At 41.5% G+C, this 25,777-nt stretch overlaps 2 protein-coding genes across 2 annotated transcripts; one reads left to right on the top strand and one right to left on the bottom strand.

Annotated features, from left to right (window-relative positions):
- The first annotated feature begins 223 nt into the window (after positions 1-223).
- gdap1l1 (ganglioside induced differentiation associated protein 1-like 1) lies at positions 224-22,428 on the top strand. Its single transcript, XM_069660375.1, has 6 exons — positions 224-425; positions 9,293-9,485; positions 14,800-14,973; positions 16,710-16,804; positions 18,676-18,790; positions 18,875-22,428. Exons 1-6 carry the CDS (start codon positions 246-248, stop codon positions 19,216-19,218), a joined length of 1,101 nt encoding a protein of 366 aa, XP_069516476.1. The 5' UTR covers positions 224-245; the 3' UTR covers positions 19,219-22,428.
- On the bottom strand, positions 22,415-25,777 carry fitm2 (fat storage inducing transmembrane protein 2). The gene is made up of 2 exons (XM_069660374.1): positions 25,605-25,777; positions 22,415-24,375 (listed from the first exon to the last, which is right to left on the bottom strand). The coding sequence occupies exons 1-2, from the start codon at positions 25,775-25,777 to the stop codon at positions 23,766-23,768; spliced, it is 783 nt and encodes a 260-aa protein (XP_069516475.1). The 3' UTR covers positions 22,415-23,765.

Below are 25,777 nucleotides of genomic sequence, written 5' to 3'. Positions count from 1 at the left end.
AGTAAGGAGACCTTTACATCTGAATTACACTGTGCAGGGTTTGTTTTATTTTTCGGGCGTGAGGCGGATTTCAGCACCGGAGCTGTCCCACACTGACGGATGCTGCTGCTGCCGCGTGAAGCGACGATGCTGAGCTCGAGCTGCTGAAATCCTCTCTCTCTCTCTTTCTCTCTCTCTTCCCCTCTCTCTCCCTCCTCTTCTCTCCCTCCTCGCTCCTCTCCTCCACACGCACAAAACGCTCTGTCATGGCGTCTTCCAACCATGTTACCCCCACCAACTGTAGCTGGTGGCCCATCTCAGCCATGGACGAAGACGGCAAAATCACAGACGGGGAGGAGTGCGAAGAACCGGCGACGGAGCCCAAACCATTCAACAAAGACAGGCTGGTTTTGTACCACTGGACGCAGTCTTTCGCCTCCCAAAAGGTAAGGGGAGAAAAAACACAGAGCAGGAGCTTGAAAATGGAGGTGGCTCCATGTCTCTTTGCATGATGTGATGCTCCAGCGTGCAGCTCCCTGTGTGTGTTTGTTGTGATCAAAGCATGTTTATATTGCTGTGCATGTTCACTCCTGCACAAACCTCCGGAATATGAATATGATCCTGCAGCTGGGCAGATCTCCCATATGAGACGTTCAGGAGCGCTGCAGCATGGGGCTCGTTTCCTCGACATATAGCTGGATATCTGGTCAATATTCAGCTGCCTGTCATTTCTTTCTGCATAAACCATCCTTCACATCTCATCATCTTCCTCCTTTTATTGACACGTTTTGTCTCCTTGTGGCTGATGAATGTGGTTACAACCTTTATGTGCTCTGACACATGACATCCTGAATAATTGATTCAAATGATGAGCAAAACAAACCAAAGGCCATTTCCCCCATCCTGCAGCTGAATCCCACCATATGTTGTTATTTTATGGCTCCTTGAAGCCTACCTTTGATCACCTTTACAGACTCACCTGTGCCGTGAGTACAGGTAATAAAAATGTTGTGTTTTAGCGTCTTAAAACAACCAGTATGAAGCTACAAGACGGATTTATAAGCTAACGTATAATCCAAAGGTTTTTACACATAAAGATCAGTTTGGTAGTTACCTGAGAATGGAGTACCAAACTACGGAAGCCTAGAGCAGCCGTTATCTTAAAGTATGTTTTCTTTTGCTAGTTATTTATCTCAATATCCAGAAAACACAAAAGGATGTTACTTTAAAGAAATAATTTAACTTAAGACATTGTTGGCTAATCCCCATGTTTGGCTAGTTCTCTCATAAAGTTCCCAAAAATCTAAGTAGATGTGAGCGTTTTTTATCCCATATATCTTGCTTTGATTGTCAGCTATACTCCTGTATGTGGCCAAACAATGACAAAAATAGTCATTTTGAGGTATTCTGAATTATCTTTTAGTTGCTAGAGATTGTCGTTCCTGTAAACATAAGCAAATACTGTCGAGTCAACCTGCACTTCGGGGCGTGCCAATTTTTCGTCCAATATAACCCCTACTTGACTTTACATACCTCCATGACACACAGGACCTACGAGCTAGCTTGCAGCTATGAATCATCGTGTGTTTAAATGTTCAAACATTAAAAGCTACTGTAAACACCAAACAACAAACCATACATCAGGGGTGGCCAACCCTGCTCCTGGAGAGCTACCTTCCTGCATGTTTTAGGTTTCTCCGTATTCTAACACACCTGATTCGAATGTGTTGCTCGTTATCAACCCCCTGAGAAGCTTCAGCTGGTTGATAACGAGCAGATGATTCGAATCAGGTGTGTTAAGGCCGGTTCAGATCAATGACTCGCAACGAGACTGGCTGCAACGGCCAAAAGAATCCCTTCGTAAACATTCTAAAACTGGGCCGTTCACATCAACGCAACGCAGCTGACCGTCTCCATAGCAACGACGCACTGACATACCCTACTTCTGCGTTAATACTATAACGTTAGTACTAGGCCCAGGTTACATGAATTAACTAGCTGGATTTCTGTTATCCTTATAAAAAGAAGTGGATGACAGTGACAGTGACATGCTCGCAATGTTGTAACATTGATTGAAGGAGAGGATCTGGAGCCGCCTTTGGCTACAGCAGCGCCAGAGACAGGGCGCCTACGCCAATTTATGCTGTTTCCTGATTGGCTGAAGTGAAATAGCGACATCATTCAGTTCTTAAACTGCATTAGAGATTCAAGTCAAATCTTTTGCAACTCCACACAACATCTTCAGACGCTCTGCAACTAACCAGCTCACACCGCTGCAATTTTCTCTGCAACATTCTAAAAGTGTTTTGTTGCGTTGCGAATCATTGATCTGAACTGGGCTTTAGAGTACGGAGGAACCTGAAACACGCAGGAAGGGAGCTCTCCAGGAGCAGGGTTGGCCACCCCTGCCGTACATGCTAAGTGTCTCCCTCATTCCTGTTCAAAGGAAACGCATATATAAATTCGATATTTCTCTGTTAGCTCTTTCAAGGAAACTTGAAACAAGGTCTGAATGTTATCACTAAAGATAGAATGCAATGTCTACTTGTGTTAGACCTTATCTGAAGTACAGGCTGATGCGTTGACTTGATCAATAACTTTGATCTGACAGCTTAAATCAAGGTGTCTGGATGTAATCTTTGCATACTGGCAGGACACTCAAGATCTCTAGTAAACATTATAAGCAACAAGAAGAAACAGCTGTTGGTTTAGTTGTGGTTGATTAAATCAAGATAACAGAGATTGTTTTCTCGAGATAACAAATCATTAACTTGTGAAATAAAGATATCAGCATTAAATTGCAAGTATGGACGCTGTTGGCCTCCGTACCGCTCAAGCTGTGAAACATATACTATGTCTTCTGTTGCTCTTGAAGAGGTTTGACAATTCTTACAGAAAGATACCCTTGTGATGTCATAATGATGTCATCAGGGTTATCTCAGCTTGGGATTTGAGTCTTAATTTATTTTAAAGTAAGTTTGTGGTTTGAGCTGGGGGTGTGAAGAGTAAAAGACATGGTTTTACCAGGCGGAGAGGGTCAAACAGAGAGCCAGGCTGGCCTCTGTTCTGCTATAGCCGGACATCGACGGAGCAATTCACAAATGCTAATTAGTCTGGACCTTTCAGTTTATGATTAATTCTAATGGGTGTTATCAAGCTGCAGATCAAGATGCCTCTGAATGCAACTGGAAACACCTACAACCAATCACAGCAACAGAACGTGTGAAGTAGCGGTTAGATGCCAGGCCCTAGCTTGACATAATACACAGATGTTTTGCATGACATGTTTTGGTTTTAGGTTTTGAATGTAACATGAACTTCTGCCCCGTTTTTTTAACACACAAATGATAACAAATTCAGGAAGTTCCACATCAGCGGCAGCCATCTTTGTTTGCCTCAACCGTGCTCCTCTGTACAGCCACCGTATTAAACCCGCCAATAGACAGAGTAAATAAAACACCATTGGTTGTATCACAGGCTAGCTTCTGTAGCTCAATACAATAACTTCAACATTTCCTTCATTGGTCTGTCAGAGGTTTACTTTCCTTATTCTAAGACAAAAAACATTAATGACAGCACTCGCTAATAGACTCTGAAAATATTGTAATTTAACGGTTAAACAGGCACGAGCACCGACATCATCAGCTGTGTTTCATCCATATCCACGAAATCCACGATCACTGTCTTAATCGATTAATCGATAGCTTATTATAAATCAGAGATGTGGACTTGAGAGTTGGTGACTTGGACTCGAGTTGACTTGAGTCACTGTTTTGATGACTTGCAACTTGACTTAACAAAAAATAAATGACTTGAGACTCGACTTGGACTTGCAAGTTAATAACTTGAGACTTGACTTGAGGCATGATAACTCGGATAACTTGAGTGTTTTCATCATGATTGGACAATTCAAAAAGCTCCCCGGTCTGTGGTCTCAATATGGTCTCAGCAGACCATCATCATGGCTGCGTCTGTGCCAAGATAACACAGATACAATTCACTGTCACTCTTTTTGAACAGGTTATATAAATTGGCCAATAATATCATTATTAGACGGGCTGCTAACACCTTGCGTTTTCTCTTTATAAAGACCAGATACTACAGGTAAGAGTGCTGGATCTGGGGTGGAAAAAAGTGACTTGACTCGGGACTTGACTTGACTTGACTTGCCCAAGAAAAAATGACTTGAGACTCGCCTGAGATTTGGACCAAATGACTTGAGACTTACTTGGGACTTGAGCAAAGATGACTTGGTCACAACACTGTTATAAATGTTAAATGGATCCATCTTTATAGTAGTCAGGATTTGATTGAGTTTTTGTCTGATGTAAGAATAAACAGAAGAGAACGGACAGAAAGGACAGAGCAAGCATGACGTCCTTTTGGGTTTTAGTAATTTAGGGAAAGTAATTTTAGTCTCAACAAAAATGGGAGAACGGGATAAGCATACAGGTCAACATCGCTCCTCTACTGCGGCACCTAGCTAGACTGAGATTGCGCCGCCATGAACTCCTGAAAATTTCCCCGACATTGTCTAAGAGGGGTGAATGTGCCAACGCAAGTAGCCAAATCTGTTCACCCTGACTTTAAGCGGACTTTTCCCTGCCAGTCCATGTGAAGCACTCTTTACTGCTAGGCCTCAATTGCCGGTAATATGTTTTCTAAAACTGCGCTTAATGCATAACTGTCCTCATACATGTTGTAGTGATTTTAACACAGAAACAGTCACCATTAGAGAACACCTGAACGTCCTGAATTCCTGCATGTCTAGCTAACAAAGTATAATAGGAAAGGGTAAGCTGTTATTGGAGCACAGAGCAAAAAGGGGCGGGGCTTAAGAAGGGCTAATGTGCAGATTAATCAATTATGAAATGATCATTATCCCTCATGAGTTTGACCCCGCTTGTCTTTGATCTCTTCTTACACACCACACTGCAGGATTAGTGAAACATTCCTCTCATGAGAAGTGTCTAAATGCATCCTCCATCCCTGCATATTTCCCAGCATGCACTCACTCACAGCTTTAGCTCAGGCTCTATGAACTGAAGGCTGGTGTGTGTTTCCGATGTATTTCTCACCACTTTAGTCCGACAACCTTGAGTTGATGCTCAGTCTGAGCTCGGTGCGTCGGTTATAGGGCTCCATTGTTGGCTCACGGCCACTCGAGTCTGAGTCGCTGATTGTGCCGGTTGTCACTCAGCAGAGGGTGAACACCAGGCTCACTGTCACGATTATCACTTCAGTTCTGGAGCTGAAGGATCTGAAGAGTCTCCAGCATCATGTGTGACTGAGCTGTCAAAGGAACACACTATATTAGCCATTTATTTTTGAAACAACACACATCGATTCCAGCAAAGTTGCAGCAATAAAAAGCACAGCAATCCTATTATATTTATTTGTAACGTTGTTGTTATGCAAGCTGATGCGTGCTTTAAATGCCATGCTGGGGATGGCTTTTACGAGATTAAGAGGCCAAGTACTGGGTTTTCTATTCCACCAGAATTGAACCGAATGTTTTGGTGACTTGATAAAAAAACTAATGCTTGCAACAGGAGGGGTCACGAAGAACACGAAGCGTCTCTAAAGACGCTGTTATATTTAGCTGATCAGGTGTAACTTGGAAAGACTTTTCCTCTCTCCAAAAACACCAGAATGAACCGCACTGTAAACACTTTGGAGATGAGACACTGAGGGAGAATGACAAAGGGATCTGGATGTAGACAGTATCGTCAGGAGGATTATTTACTCGTCTGTGTATGCCTCAGCACGTTCGTGAGGAAAGAGGGAAGCTGAGCCGCTCAATTTCTCCTGCTCGACACTTTTTTTCCTCCTCTGTGTTCATAATACTTCACGACTAACTGCCACTGTAAATGTGCCCCCACTGCCTGAAGTGGGCCAGTCAGTATACATCTAACTCACATGATTGATGCGTTGTGAACACAGAAGATATGAAAAAGATAGAGACGTATGGAGCGCGATGCCCCGGAGTAACAGCAGCTTTAGAGGCCAGCTTCACAGATCAATACAACACTGGCAACCTGAAGGCCTGCAGGTTACAGATCTACACCTTCAATACACCCTCTGTGACGCTGTAACACTGCTGCGTTCTGTCTGCAGAGGACACTGGGTCATGATGCAGTCATTTAAGAATTACCTTCTTCTAAAGTATTTTTTTTTATACCTTTATTTTGGTTAGAAACAGAAGGAAGGATAGAGAGAGGGGAATACATGCAGCACAAGTGTGGTCTGGTGGTTTCATGGTATGCACTTTACTATATAATCTATGACAAGTAACTCGTGGTGGATGAAGTGTTCAGAAGTTTAATTAAAGGAAAATCATCTGTATATATATAGGTAAAAAGCCTGCATTAAAAATGGAAGGTACAGTCGTTTTAACATTAAACGAACTCATTCTGCAGAAGCAGTGTGAAGCTGCTCAAGGTGGGGCTAGCTTAAACTACTTTGTATATAGCTATATGGTCAGGTAGTAGTGAAGAAAAGGTGTGTCTGTACATTGAGAGCAAAGAAAAACCAGAGTTAAATTCCTTGTATGTGCTTTTTCTTGAGCCACGTATCGGCTGAGAGAGCTGTTTGTATTCTGGCATCACTTCGTGTCAGGACTCCAAATAAGATGAGTACAAACTGATTGACACTAAAGTCAATAGTGACAAAATGCTAATTTCACACTGCACGTGCACATTCAATGCTATCCATATGTTCAAGGGAGAATCTACACGTTAGTTATTACACTTACGCTGTTCTACTCTTTATTTCAGCTGCTGCGGCAGCATAAGGGCCCCATCAGACAAGATGGCAGTGCGGGGCGCGCCGCGTTTTACAGCCTGCAAAACGTGAGGCGCACCACACTGCCTTTTTTGTTGAAGCCTACGGTTAAAAAAAAGAGCAGCTTGCTGCGCCTTTTTTTCTACTGTTGTTAAGGCAACCACTGAGTCATAGCTGTCATTAACCTCACTGTTACATTGTCTACTGACAGAAGGCCCGCCTCTCCTTTCATCCGATTGGACAATGAGAAAAAACGGCCATGACATCGGGTGCTTTTCTGCCTTGAGTTGAAGTTTTTTAAACTCGAGGCGCTCAGAGCGTTTCCTCAGAAACGTGAAAGCGCACAGAGCGGAACAATGCGATGCGCTCTGCAACGCAAAAGCAGCGCTCAGAAATTCTCTCATTGAAAACAATGACAAAAAAGCCCCCAGCTGCTGAAACGCATTCTGTCTGATCGGGCCCTAAAACAATTAGTAAGAGACAGAGGGATTAGGCAACTATCTCACTGTACAAGACAGTGCAGTGATGACATCAGTAACAAGTTAGTAACACAGTAAAAGATGCAGATGTTTTATAACATTACAGACCTCAGAGGATTAATGTTTTCAAGAAGAAGAAGTGAGTTTGACATAAACAGGATGATGGTCAAATTTGCGAAAAGTTGCAGCAATTGGCCAAAATTGCAAGGCCGAGAAAAAGTCACAGCACTTGCGTAAATTCACTTTGCAACTTCCTGGAGGGACTAGTTAGTGTCATGGATGGACTACTGATTACTGGGCCCACTCGTTAAAGGGCCAGGGGCAACTTGACCAGAGCCTCTGTATGAAGCGCTGTTAGAGAGTCAATCAAAGGGCCAGGGGCAACTTGACCAGAGCCTCTGTATGAAGCGCTGTTAGAAATCAAAGGACCAGACTCAGAGTGACGACAAAGAGAGATACAAGCACTACAAAGTGACACAAAGGACACACAAAACAAGCTCGACAAGACACATAACAGCTAATTCTCACTAAGACACGAAACAATCAAAAAGAGACAAAAAATCTGCACAAGAAGCTTCTGTCTTTTAGTCTGGGTGTCCTGCTGCTGTTGAGGGAGGAGTTTGGGGGCCTTTTTCCCGTCTGCATCCAGAGGCCCATTGTCACATACTCTGTCAATGTGACTCAGGCTATTTGGAGCTGTGTATTGATATCATTTAATATAAGGATATTGTCTATGTTTAATGCTTCTGAAATTCCACAATATAAAGCTGAGGGGCTGTGATTTTTTCCCACTCTTTCTCTCTTGTCAAGGGTTAGAGAAATGACAAGTAAAGGAACTACACATGAACACGTGAACAATGTGTTGTATTTTATATACTTTTTAAAGAGTACTTTGTGAGCATGTTATGTTTTTATCTGACAGTGATAGGAGAGAGAGACAGGAAATGTGAGGTAAGAGAGTCGGGGAATTACAATCTGGTCAGTGAGAGGTCCGTCCGTGGACTTACTGCTCGGGGCATTGTCGCCATCTGGTCTGTTCCCCATTAGTTTGCCCCTTTATACACTTTTTAATGTTAAATCTGAGTCTGGAAAGCTTAAATTATTGACATATATTAGATAAATATGATGGAGAAAAAGCACAATATGGCTCTCTGAAACGTAGAGGCAAAGAAGTATACGTTTGAATACGTTCAGACTTCTGTAGTAGCAGTAGTAACAGACATTATATTGTTTAGTAAGCGGAGTTTATTTTGTGCCGCCGGAGCAGCTGAACTACTTGGCATCATTACTGAGGAGTGACTAATATTATTATATAACATACAGCAGTGAGTGTTATTGTGGGCATCAGCGAGGGAGACCTCAGCAGCGTTCGACCGGGACTGAAGCGTTCGACAGATTCATGCAGAAACTCCTGATGTAGTGTTTTATTGTTCCTCTCTGATGGAGATGTAGAAATCGTCTTTGACTTTGCAGCTGCACTCAGAGGTTCGTTCCCGTCGTCCTCAGCGGTGGCCGCTGCTTGTGTTACTAAATGATTCAGTTGTATTTCATCACACCATGCCCGGTCATGTTCAGCAAAACTCCCATTTTCCGTCCCTCCTAAGCGGCCAGATGTAACACTTTACAGCCCAGGTGTCGTCTCCTTTCATTAATCTTGCTCCCACTAATAGCTCTACATGGACCTTGGCTTATCCTTCGTCCTGCTAGCATCCTGACTGTCCCGGTCAACCCTGAGCACGCTGTGAAGCATCCTATTACACCTAAACACATCAGCTTATCAAATGAATCATTTGTCTTCCTGTTTTTGTATTTGAGCATTTGGATAATGTTTTAGGGGCGACAAAATGTTCCCAATATACCCTGCACATATCATTAGGTACATAAATTCCACGTATATTTATTAGTTATATTAGAAAAGTTGTGAGCTGTTGTCTGCATTTAATTTCCTGGAACAAAAAGGCAGACAAGTGCAATAAATGTATGCTTTTAATGTCCCATCTTTCCTCATTGAAAGACAGATCATGTCATGCTGCATGTGTCTCTGATTGCAGGTACGTCTAGTCATAAACGAGAAGGGTCTGGTCTGCGAGGAGAGGGATGTGAGCTTGCCGCTGCAGGAGCACAAGGAGCCCTGGTTCATGAGGCTGAACCTGGGAGAGGAGGTGCCCGTCTTCCTGCACGGGGAAACCATCATCAGTGATTACAACCAGATTATAGATTACCTGGAGAAAACCTTTGTGGGAGGTACGGTGCAGTAATAATGTGATTTCTCTTTTTGTTCTTCGTTTTTGAAGCACATGCGAACAAACCTGCTGTGGGACCCCGGGGCAAAAAAGATTTGTTGGAAGCTCAAATGCTGCTCTCGAAGGATAATGTCATATTGACGGTGTGGGTTGAAAGTTGCATAAATGTAGGAAATCTGACGAATCTTTATGATTTCATCTCTTGATTGGAAGCTGAAAAGACAATGGAAGGTGAAAATTCAGAAGGAAACTGGACCATAAATCAACACAAAACAACATATTTCAGAACTCATTAGCTACCGTTAGCTAACATTACCGTTTCCTTGAGTTACATGGGCCTGAAAAAGAGGCAAACACAGCATTTGAGCTTCCAACTAGCGCTGCACAATATTGGAAAAAACATCCTTTTGTCCCTGCGTAACGGAGCCTCGATCATCCCGCCGAAATTATCTGTAACAGCAGCAGCTCCATTACGCGAGGTGGCTTACAAGCGAGAGTATTCCCGCTAACAGCGGCACCTCGTCCCGGTGCTGGTTAACACTGCGGTCACACAAATGGACAGTTCATGGAGTAGACGTGCAGCGGCGTGTTTACTTTTAGCTGATACACCTGCAGCGCACACACAGCGTGTTGTTGTGTGTGCCGACAGGAAGCAGGAGGGACGTTTTCGTGCAGACTCACACAGATGTGATATCAGACTCTTCCTCTGGATTCATCTTTAAAGAAGAGAATCTGTCGAGGTTTTGTTTCGCACAGAGCAACAATAAAGTAGCAGCTTGACATGTTTCACTTAATTTGCTTCACTATCACACGTCCTGCGATGTGACTACTGCACATGCGCACATCGCAATTGTGCTTGTTAAACTATATATCGTGCAGCCCATCATTATTATACAACAGTTAGTTCTGACCGAATAATCTGATTGGATAAGAGGCATTCCATGAGTGCTGATATAGCGAACCACATCACTGGGACTTTTCACTCTGTGTATCACTCCGCCTCAGCCAGGTGATCTGATTACTGTTAATTAACATTACAGCAGACCGTGTGTCTACATTGATCAAGCTGGTGGCTCTGAATCGCACACTGGTTGCTTTATAAATAAAATCAGACAGATAAATATACATCACACAAAGCAGCTGATCTGTGGTCACCTGTAGTAACAGAGTGCAGGAGAATGTTTGGGTTGCTTGGCAACAACAGTCCAGTTTCTGTGGAAACTGAAAAAAGAGTTTTGTGGAACTAGTTGAGTTAGTGGAGCAAAAAACAATTGGTTGTAGATTATTGCTGTGATTATCTGCAGCCTCGTGCCTACGACCGAATCACAGCCGTGATGATCAGCACAACATCACTCCCTCTCATGTGACATAGCTCAAGTACAGATTTATTTTAGTAGGAGCTGTAATGAAATGCTTTTGAGCGTGTTGTTTTTTGTCCAAAAGATTAACCGCGTTTATTTGTTCTAACATGAGCTGTAATTGTTCATAAGTCCCGCTAACTGGCTTATTACCTAAAGATGCTATCAGACTTTAAGCTAGCGTTAAGGGCTCTGTGTCTCCAGCTTCTGTGCTTTAGCATTTTTAGCATATTTAAAACTTTTGTCAAGATTCTCCTTTGAAGAGGTGATGACAGAGTTTTCATTCAGCTCATTCATCTAATGTTAGCCTAATTAGCTAGCTAGCTACAGCTGGTAAAACCCGACAGCTAGAATTGTTGTTTCAGATGTCAGAGTAGATGCCTGCTTTTGTCTGATTCTCTCTGAAACCAACTGACCTTTGTTTCAGAAAGGTATAAAAATCTATTATACTCAGCAGCACCTCTTCGCCCTGGGGCTACCTAACAGGCCATGGTTATAGTGGTACATTTTAGACACAAATGTGCTATCAGTTAATTTACTACAAACGAACTGACACATTAAATGAAGGGGTTTTGGATCCAGAAATGCTCAGGAGCGACATAAAATATCCTCCTGCATTCTCCCAGTTTGGTTAACAAAGCCTATTGGAAGCTATTCCAAGCCATCTGCCGTTCTTGTACAGTGTGTGTCCGTGTGTACTGTGCTGCGCAACCGTGCAAGTCGTCGCAACAATGTCTTTGCAGCAATGTCACCGAGATGAACTCCTATGATTAGATTAGATGAAATTGGAATGATCTCTTGGGGGAATTTCGCGGCAGTCGAGGGCGAGACACAGATGCAAACAAGACAGCGAGGGATTTTATAATTAAACAAGCAATCATCATTACAACACTGAATGCAACAAAGTAAAGATTTGTCTTTATGTGGAACGCGCATTGTGAGATTCAGCTAAAAATGTCATCCACTGCCTTCGCCAAGAGTACGCGAATGCTATGATACACTTAATCCTGTTCTCTGTGTGTTGTGTTACAGTATCTGTGGGTGGCGTGTCCTATAGACTTGTCAGCTGAAACATGCTGTTATGTAATGTCCAGAGAGCCTCGAACCATGAAGGCCTGAGGGAGAAGTCTTAGTCTAGTTTGTGGTCACTTTATCGGAGCGGCGATGCTTGAAATCTTTGCAGGAAATCTGGATCACTGCTCGCTCAGTAATAAACGGCGACAAGGCCATAACTGACCCTGGTGTTTGATGTCTTGTTCTCATTCAGACCCATTAATTTAAGATATTTTACTGTGTGCTGTCTGCAGAATAATGCATTCATTTCTTTGGGGACAAGTTGTACTAGAGTCTGCAGCTGTGCACTCATTCAGTATTTTCCAAAGGCGGTTCTGTTTTGTTTTTGTGGTGTGTTTTATGTTAAATGAATCCACGCCCCGAGCCAGAAGTCAATCAGCTGCATCAGACTTACAGTTGTGCTTTTTCTCCGCGTGTGAATCCCAAATGACTGCTGGCAACGTGGGCCCGCAGCTGGCCTGGAAAGTGCAGATGTCACAGAAAACAGGCTCCTATACTGTGTCAGAGCAGCGTAGTGCCAACTCAGACTACTTTACAGCGTTGTTGAGATGCTGCAGAGGGCTCGATATGTGAAGACTGTTGTTGACTCACAAAAATCAGACAATAAAGACTTCGGCTGATCTTATACTTTGATCATTGTTCTTCAGTACTTGCTGATGTAATATGCCCAGCCCATGCCGCAGCAGACCACCTGCAGGACCTCTGCATGGCATGTACCGATCCTGGGACTGATTACTCAGCTTTCTGGAGCTCTGCCAGCTGCAGCTCCACCCTCAGCAAGCTTCTCTGAAGATCCTCAAGCAGCCAACTATCCGACTATCTCTGTTTTGTCAGCGATGCCGTCCCCGTGTTAGGCTGGCTGTGACCCTGCACGGAGATAAAAACTCACTCGGCTCCGTCTCATCCTTAATACTGAGCCTCAGCAGCAGGTCATTAAGTTGAACACCATCCCTCTCAGGCGTGCAGCTTGTAGCCAGCATGCTGAGTGCTAACACACAAATTAGGAAAGCAAATTATAGACTCTGGTCCCGTCAGTAGTTACACTCTTAAAGGAGTTGTTCAACATTTTGTGAAATAATCTGCAACAAAAACCAAAGTGTGAAAAGTGGTTTTAAGGTGAGGAGTGCGATAAGAAGATCGATAGCACTCTGACATCTGCCTGCTTTAATGTAGCTGGATGCAGCAGCATAGCGTACATTAGCTTTACATAGGACTGGAAATAAGGAAACAACTGGCCGGCTCTGTCTGACGGTAATAAAATCCCTGTAACAGCTCCTCTGAAGCTTACAGTGTCATGTCTTGTGTGTTAATTCCCTTTAAAATGTAAGTGTAGAGATAACAACTCACAGCTTTACAGAGGTTAGACTTTGAGTAGTAGCCAGGCGAGGCTGCAGGGTGTTTCTGTGCCTTGCCAAGAAAAAGTTCAGCAAATAACCTGAAACTACAACTTAAAACTGCAACTTTTTTATGGATTAAACCAAAAATACATGCGTTCATTGTTGAGTGCTGGTAGCTTCATAATGTTTCATTTGTACAGAGTGAGACTAACTGTTAGCCTTTAACTGTTTAAAGTCCTCATGCAAAGCTAAGCTAAGCTAGCTGCCTGCAGCCTTATACTTGACAATCCACAAAGCTTACTCTTCCTCATCTTTGTTCATACCATCTTTTCTGTACGCTTCTTAAATTACGATGTGATCAGGGTGATTTGAGTTTTAGCTTTGAAACAAAGTATTATGTTTGTGTAATAAACAACATGCAGACTTTATGATATTGAAGTTAAAGAAGCAGCGATGCACTATTTTTGTTCCCACTGACTCGTCCTGCCCTGCTGTGCTGTGAATGACAAGGAAAGCCTTTGTGGCAGAAAGCTTTTCTGGACAGAGCCTCTAAAACATAAGGTGATGAAGGAAAGTCTGAGTAGGGAGCGGGTCGAGCTGATTGGATGTATCAACACAGGACTTTCACCTGTTAGTATCCTGTGTGAGTAATTAGAAGCCAATGTTGACTAATTACTTTGACCTAAACCACGACCTTTTCCAAAAACCAACCATGTTTTTTGTGTTGTTGAACTGCTGCAGTTCGGTTTGTTTTGGTGGTACACCGACAATACTCACAAAGATGTTTGGGTAAAATAATAAGTGAACACTGATAAAACAGCCTCCTCAATATAAGAGCTTAACCCTGTAGGCAAACTTCGATGGGATGACTACGGGGTAGATTTGATTTGGAGTTATTATACAAGTTGGTTTGTTACATCCTCTGTTGCATCGTCCACAACTTTATGAAAGTTTAACACTTAGCTGTAGAAGAAGACCCCTCTCTCGTCTAAACAGCAAATAAGTGCAAAATGTCAAACTGTTCCTTACCTGAGCAACAGCAGATAAACAGAACAGAGCAGGTCAATGGGGGAAACAGTGTAACCTAATTAATATGTGTTTTTATGACCTTTTGGCCTCATGTTATGGTGCATATTGCCCTTTAAATGAAACATTGTTTTTAGCTTAGACCGGTTCACTTTCCAACAGAATATAAATCCTGGTTATCTTTTGAGTCTCAGGAGGTTTCTCTTTTCAGACTGCTTCAGCATTGTTTAAATGTCAGGCTTTGTGAGACATGGTCGGTGGCGTGTAACACAGAGCGTGAGGTGTCTTCTGTTACCAGGTTACCGTGCTGTGTGTCTGTCTGACAGCTGAAGCACGGAGACTTGTGTTATTCTGGGGAGCTGAGAGCTTAAAAACAGTTGCTTAGAAACCTCAGGTGTTCTGGGAAGTTTCTGAAAACATACCCAGAATACTAGTGTGCAACATGGCTCCAGCTTTATATTATATTCATGTTTTTCTTGTGATGTTTTCTCTGTTTGATGTTTTTACATCCCGTCCACAGACACGGTGGCTCAGCTGATTCCTGACGCAGACTCGCCTCTCCACGAGCGCGTGCAGCAGTACCGTCAGCTACTGGACGGTCTGCCCATGGACGCTTACACACACGGCTGCATCCTCCATCCCGAGCTCACCACTGACTCCATGATCCCAAAGTACGCCACCGCAGAAATACGGAGTAAGTGAAGACAGATCCCTGCGTAGGCATCACTGCTCATATTCTGCATTGACTACAAGAAGAGCATACACTTCACCAAAAGCAGCAAATTAATATCAACATAAAAAGCCAAAAATCAAGTATCAAATCTAATCAATGGATCTGATTTTGTAATAAAACCATCTCATTAGAAACTCATGAAACAGCGTTGATCCTGCACACACACCATCGTTCCTAAAATCACCCAAAGTATGAAGACCAATGACCGTCTGACCTCTCAGTGGAAACAGTCTGGACTACAAATTGTAGCAGCTGAATTCACTTAAGCATGCATAACACACAAAAGCACACAGAGTTCACAGAATCATTTAATACTGCGCATCAAAGCAGCAATGATTTAATGTGACAGTGTTTTCTGCTGCTCGTCACGTGCATGTTCACACACGTTTACAGTTCTGAGGAGATGCATGTTGTCTGTAGGTTTGTGCTGTATGTTAGCAGTATGTAGTTCTGCCTGTAAGCATCTTTATTATTAACACATAACTGAAGCTGCCTGATAATAAGATGTAAGTAACTTCTGGCAACAGATTGTGTAGATTTACAAGATTAAAAAATTATACTATTTTCTGTGTTTGTTTAAATTTGATGCAAAATATAAATCGATGTCTCTGTTTTTGAACATTTTACAAGCTTTTGAGGTTGAATGAGCTTCAACTTTTGCACCAACTTGTCTTCCAAAGCAAAAACAACAGACATACATTAATAATGCAAAGCTATTTATCTTCCTCGCAGCGTTTCCCACATCATCAGCCAACAAATCCCTGTTGTTATGTGCACAACGTGATTAGCATACGCTGTAATTTGACGCTACTCAATAATAGAAAGCCTTTAATTCAGCACATTGTAGTGTCAGATTTATACGTCTCAGCAGCTGATATCAGGCCTCCCAGTGTGAACTGTACTGCTCTTTCCATCAAGTAATGGTTTCTGCATGTAAATCAAAGCAGCGAGCTGGACTGGATGAAATCCTGCTGCAGAACTGCACTTAAAAAAATGGCTAAATGTCTTCTTATAACTGCCTTGGTCCTTAGATTGTAGCTAACTTTGCTTCACAGGAGTAAATTGTGCATTTATTGGGGACTATTTTCAGTAGCGTAATAACACTCTTGTGTGTATTTACAGCAGCAGGTGTTTGTGGGATGACTCAAAATAAACAACAGTGTGTGTGTTCTTGGTAATGAAGGAACATGTGACCAGTGCAACAGCGTGGCTCAGTGGAGCTTTAAAGCTGAGAGAAAAAGATATATCAGAAAAATACTTGCTTTAGAATCAGTGCAGCGCAAAATATCATCAGACTTATGCTTTAACACTGTGGGTTTGGTCTCCCTTGAGTGTCTCCCTCTGCCCTCAAGGCTCTATGAAGGGAGCGCAGGTGAGAATTAGCTCTCTCGACAGTCAGATAGCTGCGATAAGGATTAAACACGCCGATCCCTAAAGTGTCTGTTCTGTGCAAAATAGGCCAGAAACACTGCAGTGTATGAAAAGTAGAAGACGTCTAATATTATACAATAATATTACAATTTAAGATGACTATAAACACATATAGATGATCTATTGAGCAGCACATTCCAAAGGTCAATCTGGATTTAACTCATTTCTTAGACACAGCGGACCACAAAAAATAAAATGTTGAGATTTGGTTAAATAAAAACACTTTGTGTGTGTGTGTGTGTGTGTGTGTGTGTGTGTGTGTTCAGGACACCTGGCCAATGCTGCGACGGAGCTGATGAAGTTGGACCACGAGGAGCCTCAGCTGACAGAACCGTACCTGTCCAAACAGAAGAAGCTCATGGTGACTTTATGTGTTTATTTATGTAATGAAAAAGCATGAGTTCATCATTTGTCTCTGTTGTATTGTTGTGGGTTGTATAAGGGAGGAGCAACTGAGTAAATCTATGAATTACCAATGATGGATCATAGGTATTTTAATGTGATTTGAGCAGAAGAATTATTAGATATTATACCAGACCGAAGATATTTTCAATGGGCTAATTTCAGTTTAAGGGCTTTTAAGAGAGAAGAAAGTTTCCATATCTATGTATCCCTTCATTAATACCTTATTGGCAATTATATTTCAGTTAAGGAGAAAATTCTGGGAATTCTTCAGGGGTTTGCGCCTTAAAAAGCCGAGTTCAAGAGAGTTGAAGAAAGAGAAATTAGTTTGGAGGGTTTAATGTTTAAGGTTCGGTAAAGTAAAGGGTACCTCTTATATTTATATAAGGTTAAAAAGCTTATCCATATAACATCACTTAGTAGTTAACATTTTATTGATGTAGTGAATCTTAAGTAGGACATAGAAATATTTTAGTCAAACTTATTGTAATTGGGGTTTAAAGCTGTCAGCTATTATTTAATATTACAAAATAATCCTGGACCAAATTATATTCACAGTCTGTAGCTGAGGAAAGCTTCATCATGAACACCCTTCAGCAGTTTCCTCTCATCACACTACAAAAAGAAGTAAAGCTCTGCAGCAGCATGCAGATGCTGAAACACAGTAGGACCTGTGACCTAAATACATTCATACTCCCTGGAGGAAAATTCAAGTTGCATCAGCACAAAACAAGACATATTTTACCATTTAATTGTTATAAGAAATAGGGCTGGATTCTTTATTCCAGGTGCTAATGATTTTCTTTTAATCCAACAAACAATAACAAATTATAGTATTACCGGAGAACGAGATTAAATTATCGCGGGTATAAAATTGAAATGGACGTACTAAATATGCAACGCGCGTATAACTCACTGTGTATGTTCTGAGTAAACAATTCAAATGTATACAGAAAGTACACAACAACCACGAACAGCTACAATCTAAATCACAGTCATCACATTTGTTTATTTTCAAAACACTTCAGCGACTAGAAGTATACCGATGAATCTACCGTCACTATGGAAACAGCAACACGCAACGCAACTCCTGCTAGCTAGCTTTAGCTAATGTTAGCCCATGGCACACAGCGCATGACGGAAGTAGCTCACAATGTTTACTTACAGTATTAATGCAGCTCGTAAAGACGGGGCTCTTCTTCCTCCTCTTGATTCTTCATGTTTGGCATCAAACTACCACGTTAGCATCCTCATTGTTGGAATTAGCTGTCTGTTATCGATGACACCGAGGCTACATCATCCACTCTCGCTTGTTTCTTGTTAATAACAAATGTAACTCGGTCAATAATCGGCTGATAGCACGAACTTATTGTATTTCCCTGAATCGATTCTACACTTATAGTAACAGCTAGACCAGAAACTGTTGGAGTCACATATGTTTATGTTATCCCATACATTCAAGAAGACTTGAAGCGATTAGACCAAACCAATCGAATATCATACGCAGCAAAGTTCAACGTCATCGTCACTCGCGTCACTGGAACGTCATTACGTAAATTCAAATGAATGATTATAATAGAGTTTTTGTAGATAAATATAATCCAGATTGATGACTCCACATGTATATATTACAGTTTTATTACATGAATATTTTATCACAAAGCTAGCCAGAGATACCATATATACGGTATATTTTTTAATATTCAGAGCAATTTATTTATTTCTTTCTTTGAGGACGTAAAGATAAATTCAATATATATGACATAAATCTTTCTACTAGCTGAAATAATCTATCTATGCGAAATAATATCACTTTTTAATGATTTCCAGGCAAAAATCTTGGACCACGATAATGTGAATTACCTGAAGAAAATCCTGGGGGAGTTAGCAATGGTTCTAGATCAAGTGGAGGCTGAACTGGAGAAAAGAAAACTAGAGTATCAAGGTATGTTCAAAAAAAATATTGTCTTTTATAATGGCACCGAAACATGTCTAATGATGTCTCTATGAAATGTTTATTCCCTTGCAGGTCAGAAGTGTGAGTTGTGGCTTTGTGGACCTGAATTTACACTAGCTGATGTCTGCCTCGGAGCCTTGTTGCACAGGCTCAAGTTCTTGGGACTTTCTAAGAAATACTGGGAGGACGGCAGCCGACCCAACCTGCAGTCCTTTTTTGTGCGTGTGCAAAAACGCTACGCTTTCCGCAAGGTCTTGGGCGACATCCACACGACGCTCCTGTCGGCGGTCCTACCCAACGCCTTCCGGATGGTAAAAAAGAAGCCGCCGTCCTTCTTCGGGGCCTCTTTTCTCATGGGCTCGCTGGGAGGGATGGGCTACTTTGCCTACTGGTTTTTAAAAAAGAAATACATGTAGTGAATGCCCTCTTGTTGTGTTAAATGTCTGTGTATTTGTGTGATGTTTCAACTTTTCTGTAATGTTTTATGACTGCAGGAAAACATAATGAATCTATATAGAGAACACTATTACTTACCTGGGTGAACAAAGAATATTAAAACATTCCATAATAAGAAATCCTTGACAGCACATTTTCTGGTAATCAAGGCCTCCATCCACTTTCATTTCTGGCTACTTGCAGCTCTCATGCCGGCAAGTCCTTGTTTAACTTTAGTTGGAGGCATGCATCAGGTCCACGTGTACTGAAAACTTAAAGTAGAAACCCAGAAATGTTAAACACAGTAACACCAACAGGGGTTTACTGACCTTCGCATGCCACTATTATAGTCATTACTCATCGTACCTGCTGTTCACTCCTCCATCAGCCTGAGGTTTAACCTGTAGAACCACAGGAACATGTACATGACAAAGACTCTCTGATAAGTGCTGTGCTGCCAGAAACTGCCACTTGAAACCACGAAAGGATGGAGGCAAACTGAGGGAAGAGTTTGACATTTTGGGAAAGTTTTAACCTCACTTTTCTGCTGAGACTTGCATCTTTAGATCGATACTACTTTCACGTCTGTCCCTTTAATATGAAGCTACAGCCAGAGGATGGTTAGCATTGCTTAGCTTATGGTAAAGATTGGAAACAGGGAAAAAAAAGCTAGTCTGGCTCTGCCGGAAAAAACAAGCTCCTCTAAACTCACTGAATATCACCTTATATCGGGTTTGTTCTTTGGGGGAATGAGTTGTCACATGCCCTTGCTTTGTTTGTTAAAACAAGCATCTTTTGTTTAAGATTATTTTTTGGCCTTTTTGCCTTTATTTAATAGGGCAGCGAAGAGTCACAGTAAATATGGGGAAGAGAGAATGGGGACGACATGCACTGAAGGGCTGAAAGTCAGAGTTGAACCCGCAGCCAATGCGTCCAGGACTTTGCCTCTGTACATGGGGCGCCTGCTCTACCAACTGAGCAAAACCAGTGCCGTCAAATTGCATCATTTTGTAGTGACATACAAAATCTTGGGCAGACACATAAATATGAATCTCATTACATCACATTGTACAAATTGAGCAAGGAGATTCAAGCGTCTGTCTTGGTTTGGATTGGGAAAAAGAGGTCAAAAGGGAAAATATTCCGGAAGTTTTAGGGAAGTTAAATGCCTTTCTTGGTGTCAAAGATATCCTCGTGTTGGCTGTAATTTCAGGAAAAGGAAAAATATTGGTGCTGAGACTCAAGGGCAAAATCTTGACTAGTTGTTCCCTAAGTTTCCACTCTTAATGCTAAGCTAAACAAGCTAATAACTGTAGCATCATGTCTAAAGACAGACACAAGAATAGCATCCATCTTCTTAGCCACACTTACGCAAGAATGTGAATTAATGCATTTCCAAAAATGTCAAACTTTCCCTATATCTAACTGTACACCCTACACACAGTAAAACACACACACACACATATACACATGTGCGCTGAGAGTTTATTTAGAGCACCACAGATCACACAGCACACACTGGTCCACTGTCACTCTTTTTGTCACTGAGCTGAAGTTCAGGCTGTTTGAAAAGTTACACTTGGCTGATCTGCTGGTAAAATCGTAAATTCTGCATCTTTGGCACAACAGTGTTCAGTAGGTTTAGGATGTATATTTACTTGCATGGGGTACTCTCTTATTGTGTAAGCGTTTTGTGACAGGTGGAGGATTTTGTGTTGCCCAGAGGCAGAATTTATGATCACTACCGGAGACAGACTTCTCAATGCTCTGCTGCTAATTGTAACCTTTGAATCACCTGCTCTGTACAGTGTGTCGCAGACGGTCCCTCAGCAATACTGAGCGAAGAAACACCACTGCTGTTTGTTTGTGTCGCTGATTCCTCCTGACAGATGCAAGATTGTTTTTACAGATAGATATTTTTAATTAAACATTATCTCATTTATTTTGTGCTTAATTTTAAATGAGCTCAGAGTTTAAATATAAATAAGGGGAACAGGGAGGGAAAGCTGACTCATCTGGAGGCTTAACGGAGTGTACAAAGGAGAAGAAAAAGCCTCCCCCTCCTCTCTCGTTGTTTGTTGTGTACTTTTCTCGCTCCGCACTCTGTTCACCCTTAATGGGGGCCTTTCTGTTCTTCTTAGTCAGACCTCCGGGGTTTCACAAGTTATAATTCAGCTCCTGAACCGTGCGCTTTCATTCTGTGAGCTACCGGCCGGAGTTGTAAGCTGCTTTTGGTTTTACGGCTGGTGATACAGACATTCTTGCAGTAAAGACTCACATTCATTAAAGGGGATAACTGTCGAGCCTCAGACAATGAAGGTAATTTATGTTTCCAGTTAGGATGTTTTCTCCTGCTACAAACAGGAACTCGTCTCTGCAGGTGGTGTTTAGCAGCAGCGGCAGAAAATGTTGAACCAAAGACGATGATCATTAATGCTCCTTTAATTGCAGCATCTAGTTGCTGCATCGCATCTGATAATAAATCTGATTTTATTTAAGAAAAGTGCAGAAATGTTTAGATTCATACGGAGCGTGCGTTATAGCCATATAGATTTAACTGTTTGAAATCAGTCCTTCATGCCTGGGAGGAAGATATTTGAGATATATGCATTAAAGGAAACAGGGAGGGCATTTGTTTCTGCTCTTGCATGAGCAGCAGGGATGTAAATGGCACAAAAGAGCAGATTTAAACATATAAACCTGAATTTTTCCAAGTTTTGAAGAAAGCAAGAGGACACAGAAGTGTAAAGTACTGTTTCCTGTTGCGGTTTAATCATAATAATGTTATTTATGTTGACATTTTGATGCTTAAACATTCGTTTATTTTGTTAAATAATTGGAAAACCATCGAAATATTTCATAACCAGCTGATCATTGTGGACATTTGGTACATTCTGATTCCTGCGAGCACACCTGTTACGACTCCACTGCTTCTTCTGACTGAAATAATGCAACCTGAGGGGGACGGATCTGTACTTCTCGGATCACACAAAGAGTTCAAGTCGAGAAATCCTAGTTGTGATTTGTGGCCATTATATTTCACAATAGTATTTTTTTATTTTTTAACTTTTTATTTTTTATATTTCTATATATGCATTTATTTATGGTGCTTTTTATGATGTTTGTTCATGAGCCTTAATTTATTCAGTTGCCATCAATGACAAATAAATAATGAAAATGGAATACACACATCCTGGTTGTTACTTTATTGAATTGCACTGTGTTCCCTGCACTATAGAGCTTGTAATTGTGTGTTTGACAAATCATGAAACAGAACATTTCAGTGCTAGACAACAGAGTTATTTGCTTGTGACATTGTGCATCTCTGCTTTGATTTACATTTACATAAGTTCCCTAAAATTTCCCCAGCAGAGGTAAAAGCAGTCGTTATTCCAAATCCCACAAAAATACTGAAACCAACAATGTTTAAATTAATGTTTTTTAAAATCACAACCCTCCTACCCAGTTTGTGGCACTCAGTTTTAACATTTTGAATCTTCTAGAAACAGGAAGGTGTACGTATGTTGGACAAAAAAGAAACAAGTGTTATCGTGTTAATCATTCATGTATTTTTTCTACCTATGGCACATTGGAATAAAATACATCAGGCCTCTGCAATACTAATACAACTGAAACATTTGGTTAATTACACGATTAGTCCATCCACAGAAAATAAATCTGGAACTATTTTGATCATTTTTCAATTGCTTTAGACATTTTTCGAGCTTAAAGCCAAAAAATTCTGTTTCTGGCTTTAAAATTGTTGCTTTCCTTCGACCTATGTTTTAATAAATTGGATCTATTTGGGTTTCTGAATAGTGTTCGCAAAAAGGAAGAATATAAAGTAGTAACTTTTGGTAGTAAGAAATTGTGATGGACATTTTTCAATTGCTGAAGCTCTACGTTGTCAATATAAATATTAAATATATATATTACAATCACACTAACCCCAAAGCACATATATATGGTATATATAAGAAATGGAGAGCTCGTTTAAATCCTGCATGTAGGATAAAATATGGGGCCACTGTAGTGACTAACAGTGTCTGATTCGACTTTGTTCTGAAGGTAGTTTCCTATAAAAACAAAAAAAAGCTACTGTACATTGGTCTGCAAAAATACGCATCGTCAGTGCTATCAAACTGGAGCTGTAAACATTCTCACTCAGACGTCTAAAAACTGTGAACACTGAGTGAAGCTCTATAAGGCAACAAACTGGAGACAAACAATAGTATAGCATGCGAGCCACAGAGGCTGAAGGTGAGAGGCTGAAGCTGGGCGGCAGAGCAGTGTCTTGCTTTTATCTCAGATTACCAAGAGTCATTTTGGGAACAGCAGCTGCCAAACACCATGAAGGAGCTGCAAGCCGAATCATCCTGTACAAAACGACCTCTCTGTGAGGAGGGAATAACTTTAAATAGCTTTGGCCAGCTTGGACCCGCAGACAGATAACATCAACTGTAGTGTGTTGTTTGGAGGACGGCTGCAATATTAGCAACAACGTTGTACAGGAAAGTATGGCCACAGCTTAGGCGTGTTCTTTCTGTTCTTTTGGGTGCCGATGAGGGGGGAGTCCGGGTGACAAAGGTTTTAAATACCAAACCCGATATGTCAGATGCCACCCCAGCAGGCCGCATATGGTCCCGAGCAACTTGTGAGAGGGGTCATGGAAGTACACAGAGGTGCAGGCAAACATCCACACCCAAATGATCACGATCAGATTTAAGGCCACATACAGCAGGTTGAGGACCATCCTGGGCAGTGCAGACAAACTAGCTGTCTTCACTGAGGCCATGGGGGCCGTCTCCTCCACGATGAAGAGAGCGGAGTACGCCAGGATGAAGGAGTGTCCTGAAATGTCGTAGCCGTGCCAGTGGAAGCCGGCACGCCTGCAGGTGGCTTTGACTGTGAAATCCTCGTTGATAACATCCATAGCTTCAGTTTCATAACACGAGCCGGTCGCGTCCTCGATGTAGAAGAAGGTCTCGGTGCAGACGTACCAGACGGCTGTGGCCACTACCAGAGAGAGCAGCCGCCGACCGAGGAAGGACACGCTCCGGTTGAAGGAGGAGTTGGAGAGGAGGAGGAAGGGGGTCAGCAGCAGCAACGTCCACCCCCAGGACACTTTGACAAAATACCTGCAAGAGGGACAACACTTTTAAATAAAGATTCAGTTGATTGTATTCAGTTTCCAATCCAGTCTGTACATATGGTATCTTTTGTTATGTGTCATCAAACGAACTCATTTCCCCTCTTGGTAATAACTATGTTACTTATCTGTTTGAGCCTTTAAATCATTAAGATATGTAAAGAAAACAAAATCACATCATTTACCATCTGTGCAAAGATAAGCAGTATTCCTGCACTGGATTAAACTTTGTTCTACAGTGATATAGTAAGGTAAACTGTAGGGTTGCAACAACCACTTCACTATCAACTATCACACCAAAAATCCCAAACTACATATATTCATTTTACTGTCATGTATGACAAAGGATGCTTCATTGTTGCTTGAAGAAAGGACTAAAAGAAATATTTTACTATCAAAATATTGATAAATCAAATAGTACTTATGGCTCTAGCACATGTGAAGGTAAAAACATGTAGGGAATTATGTTCTAAAAGACAGCAAGAATTTGCAAAGTCCCTCTAAAGCTCAGGGGTAAACTGAGGGAAATTAATCCATCCAGGGAATTCTTGTCCTGCAGTTTTCTTTTCTGAGCTAGCTTCCACATTAAAAAGGTATAATAATTCCCTGACAATGTTATGTCTGATTAAAAGACACCACACTACACTACAATATTGAGCTAAAGTTTGTCAAGATTAGCCAATACAAGTTACAGGTTATAGCAGGCCAAATCAAGCTAAAGCAGCAAAACTCCAAAGGGAGAAAGGGGGTTCGAATGGGCGGATATTCTTTATTAATTGAACTTTTCGTGTGTTAATGAAATCATTTGCATATTGCATATTTTGAATTAAAACCGCCAAAGAAATATTTGGAAGAATTAACTAATCTCACTATATTTGTGTGGGAAAGACAAAAAAGGAAGAATGCAACAATGCTGTGGTGGGCAGACTTATTTGTGATCTTTTTGTTTCTCTTTCAGTCTTGTTTTGTACTAATGAACTTGAAATTTGTTCAATAAAATGGGCATTAACAGCACAACACACCGTTGACGTTACAGATTACATTTGACCTACACAGCAGCAGCCTTTGTTAACATTTTAACAAATTCCGGAAAATCTGAACAACGTATTTTCTGTCCAAAGCAAAGTACTTAACCCAGTCAGCTACAGGTGTGCTTACAAGCTTAAATCAATGAGTTAGCTAACATCAGCTAGCAAACAACAAACTAGCACGACTTACACATTCAGGGCGTTCCTGCTGCTGCTGAAATATGTCTGCGGGACGAGCTCCAACTCCTTCAGAATCGATCCCACGGCTGAAATAAGTAAAAATATCCAGGGGAAGTTTTGTCGGACGGCTGGTATCCTCCAGAGAGTCACCAAATTGTCCACAATGACATCTACCGCCGCCAT

This window comes from Semicossyphus pulcher, unplaced genomic scaffold (assembly GCF_022749685.1).
Source record: "Semicossyphus pulcher isolate SPU_LCO1_2020_fin unplaced genomic scaffold, fSemPul1.0.p SCAF_13, whole genome shotgun sequence".
Lineage (NCBI taxonomy): Eukaryota > Metazoa > Chordata > Actinopteri > Labriformes > Labridae > Semicossyphus > Semicossyphus pulcher.
The sequence above is the reverse complement of the archived record's forward strand: the minus strand, read 5'-3'. Positions and strand labels throughout refer to the sequence as shown.

What these genes read in the sequence shown, in the direction of transcription:
- gdap1l1 (XM_069660375.1), top strand. Translation starts at nt 246, where the DNA reads ATGGCGTCTTCCAACCATGTTACCCCCACCAACTGTAGCTGGTGGCCC. An exon ending in GGAGAAAACCTTTGTGGGAG is followed by an intron (nt 9,486 to 14,799) that starts GTACGGTGCAGT and finishes TCCCGTCCACAG; the next exon opens with ACACGGTGGCTCAGCTGATT. An exon ending in AAGAAAACTAGAGTATCAAG is followed by an intron (nt 18,791 to 18,874) that starts GTATGTTCAAAA and finishes ATTCCCTTGCAG; the next exon opens with GTCAGAAGTGTGAGTTGTGG.
- fitm2 (XM_069660374.1), bottom strand. Translation starts at nt 25,777, where the DNA reads ATGGCGGCGGTAGATGTCATTGTGGACAATTTGGTGACTCTCTGGAGG. An exon ending in AGCAGGAACGCCCTGAATGT is followed by an intron (nt 24,376 to 25,604) that starts GTAAGTCGTGCT and finishes TCCCTCTTGCAG; the next exon opens with GTATTTTGTCAAAGTGTCCT.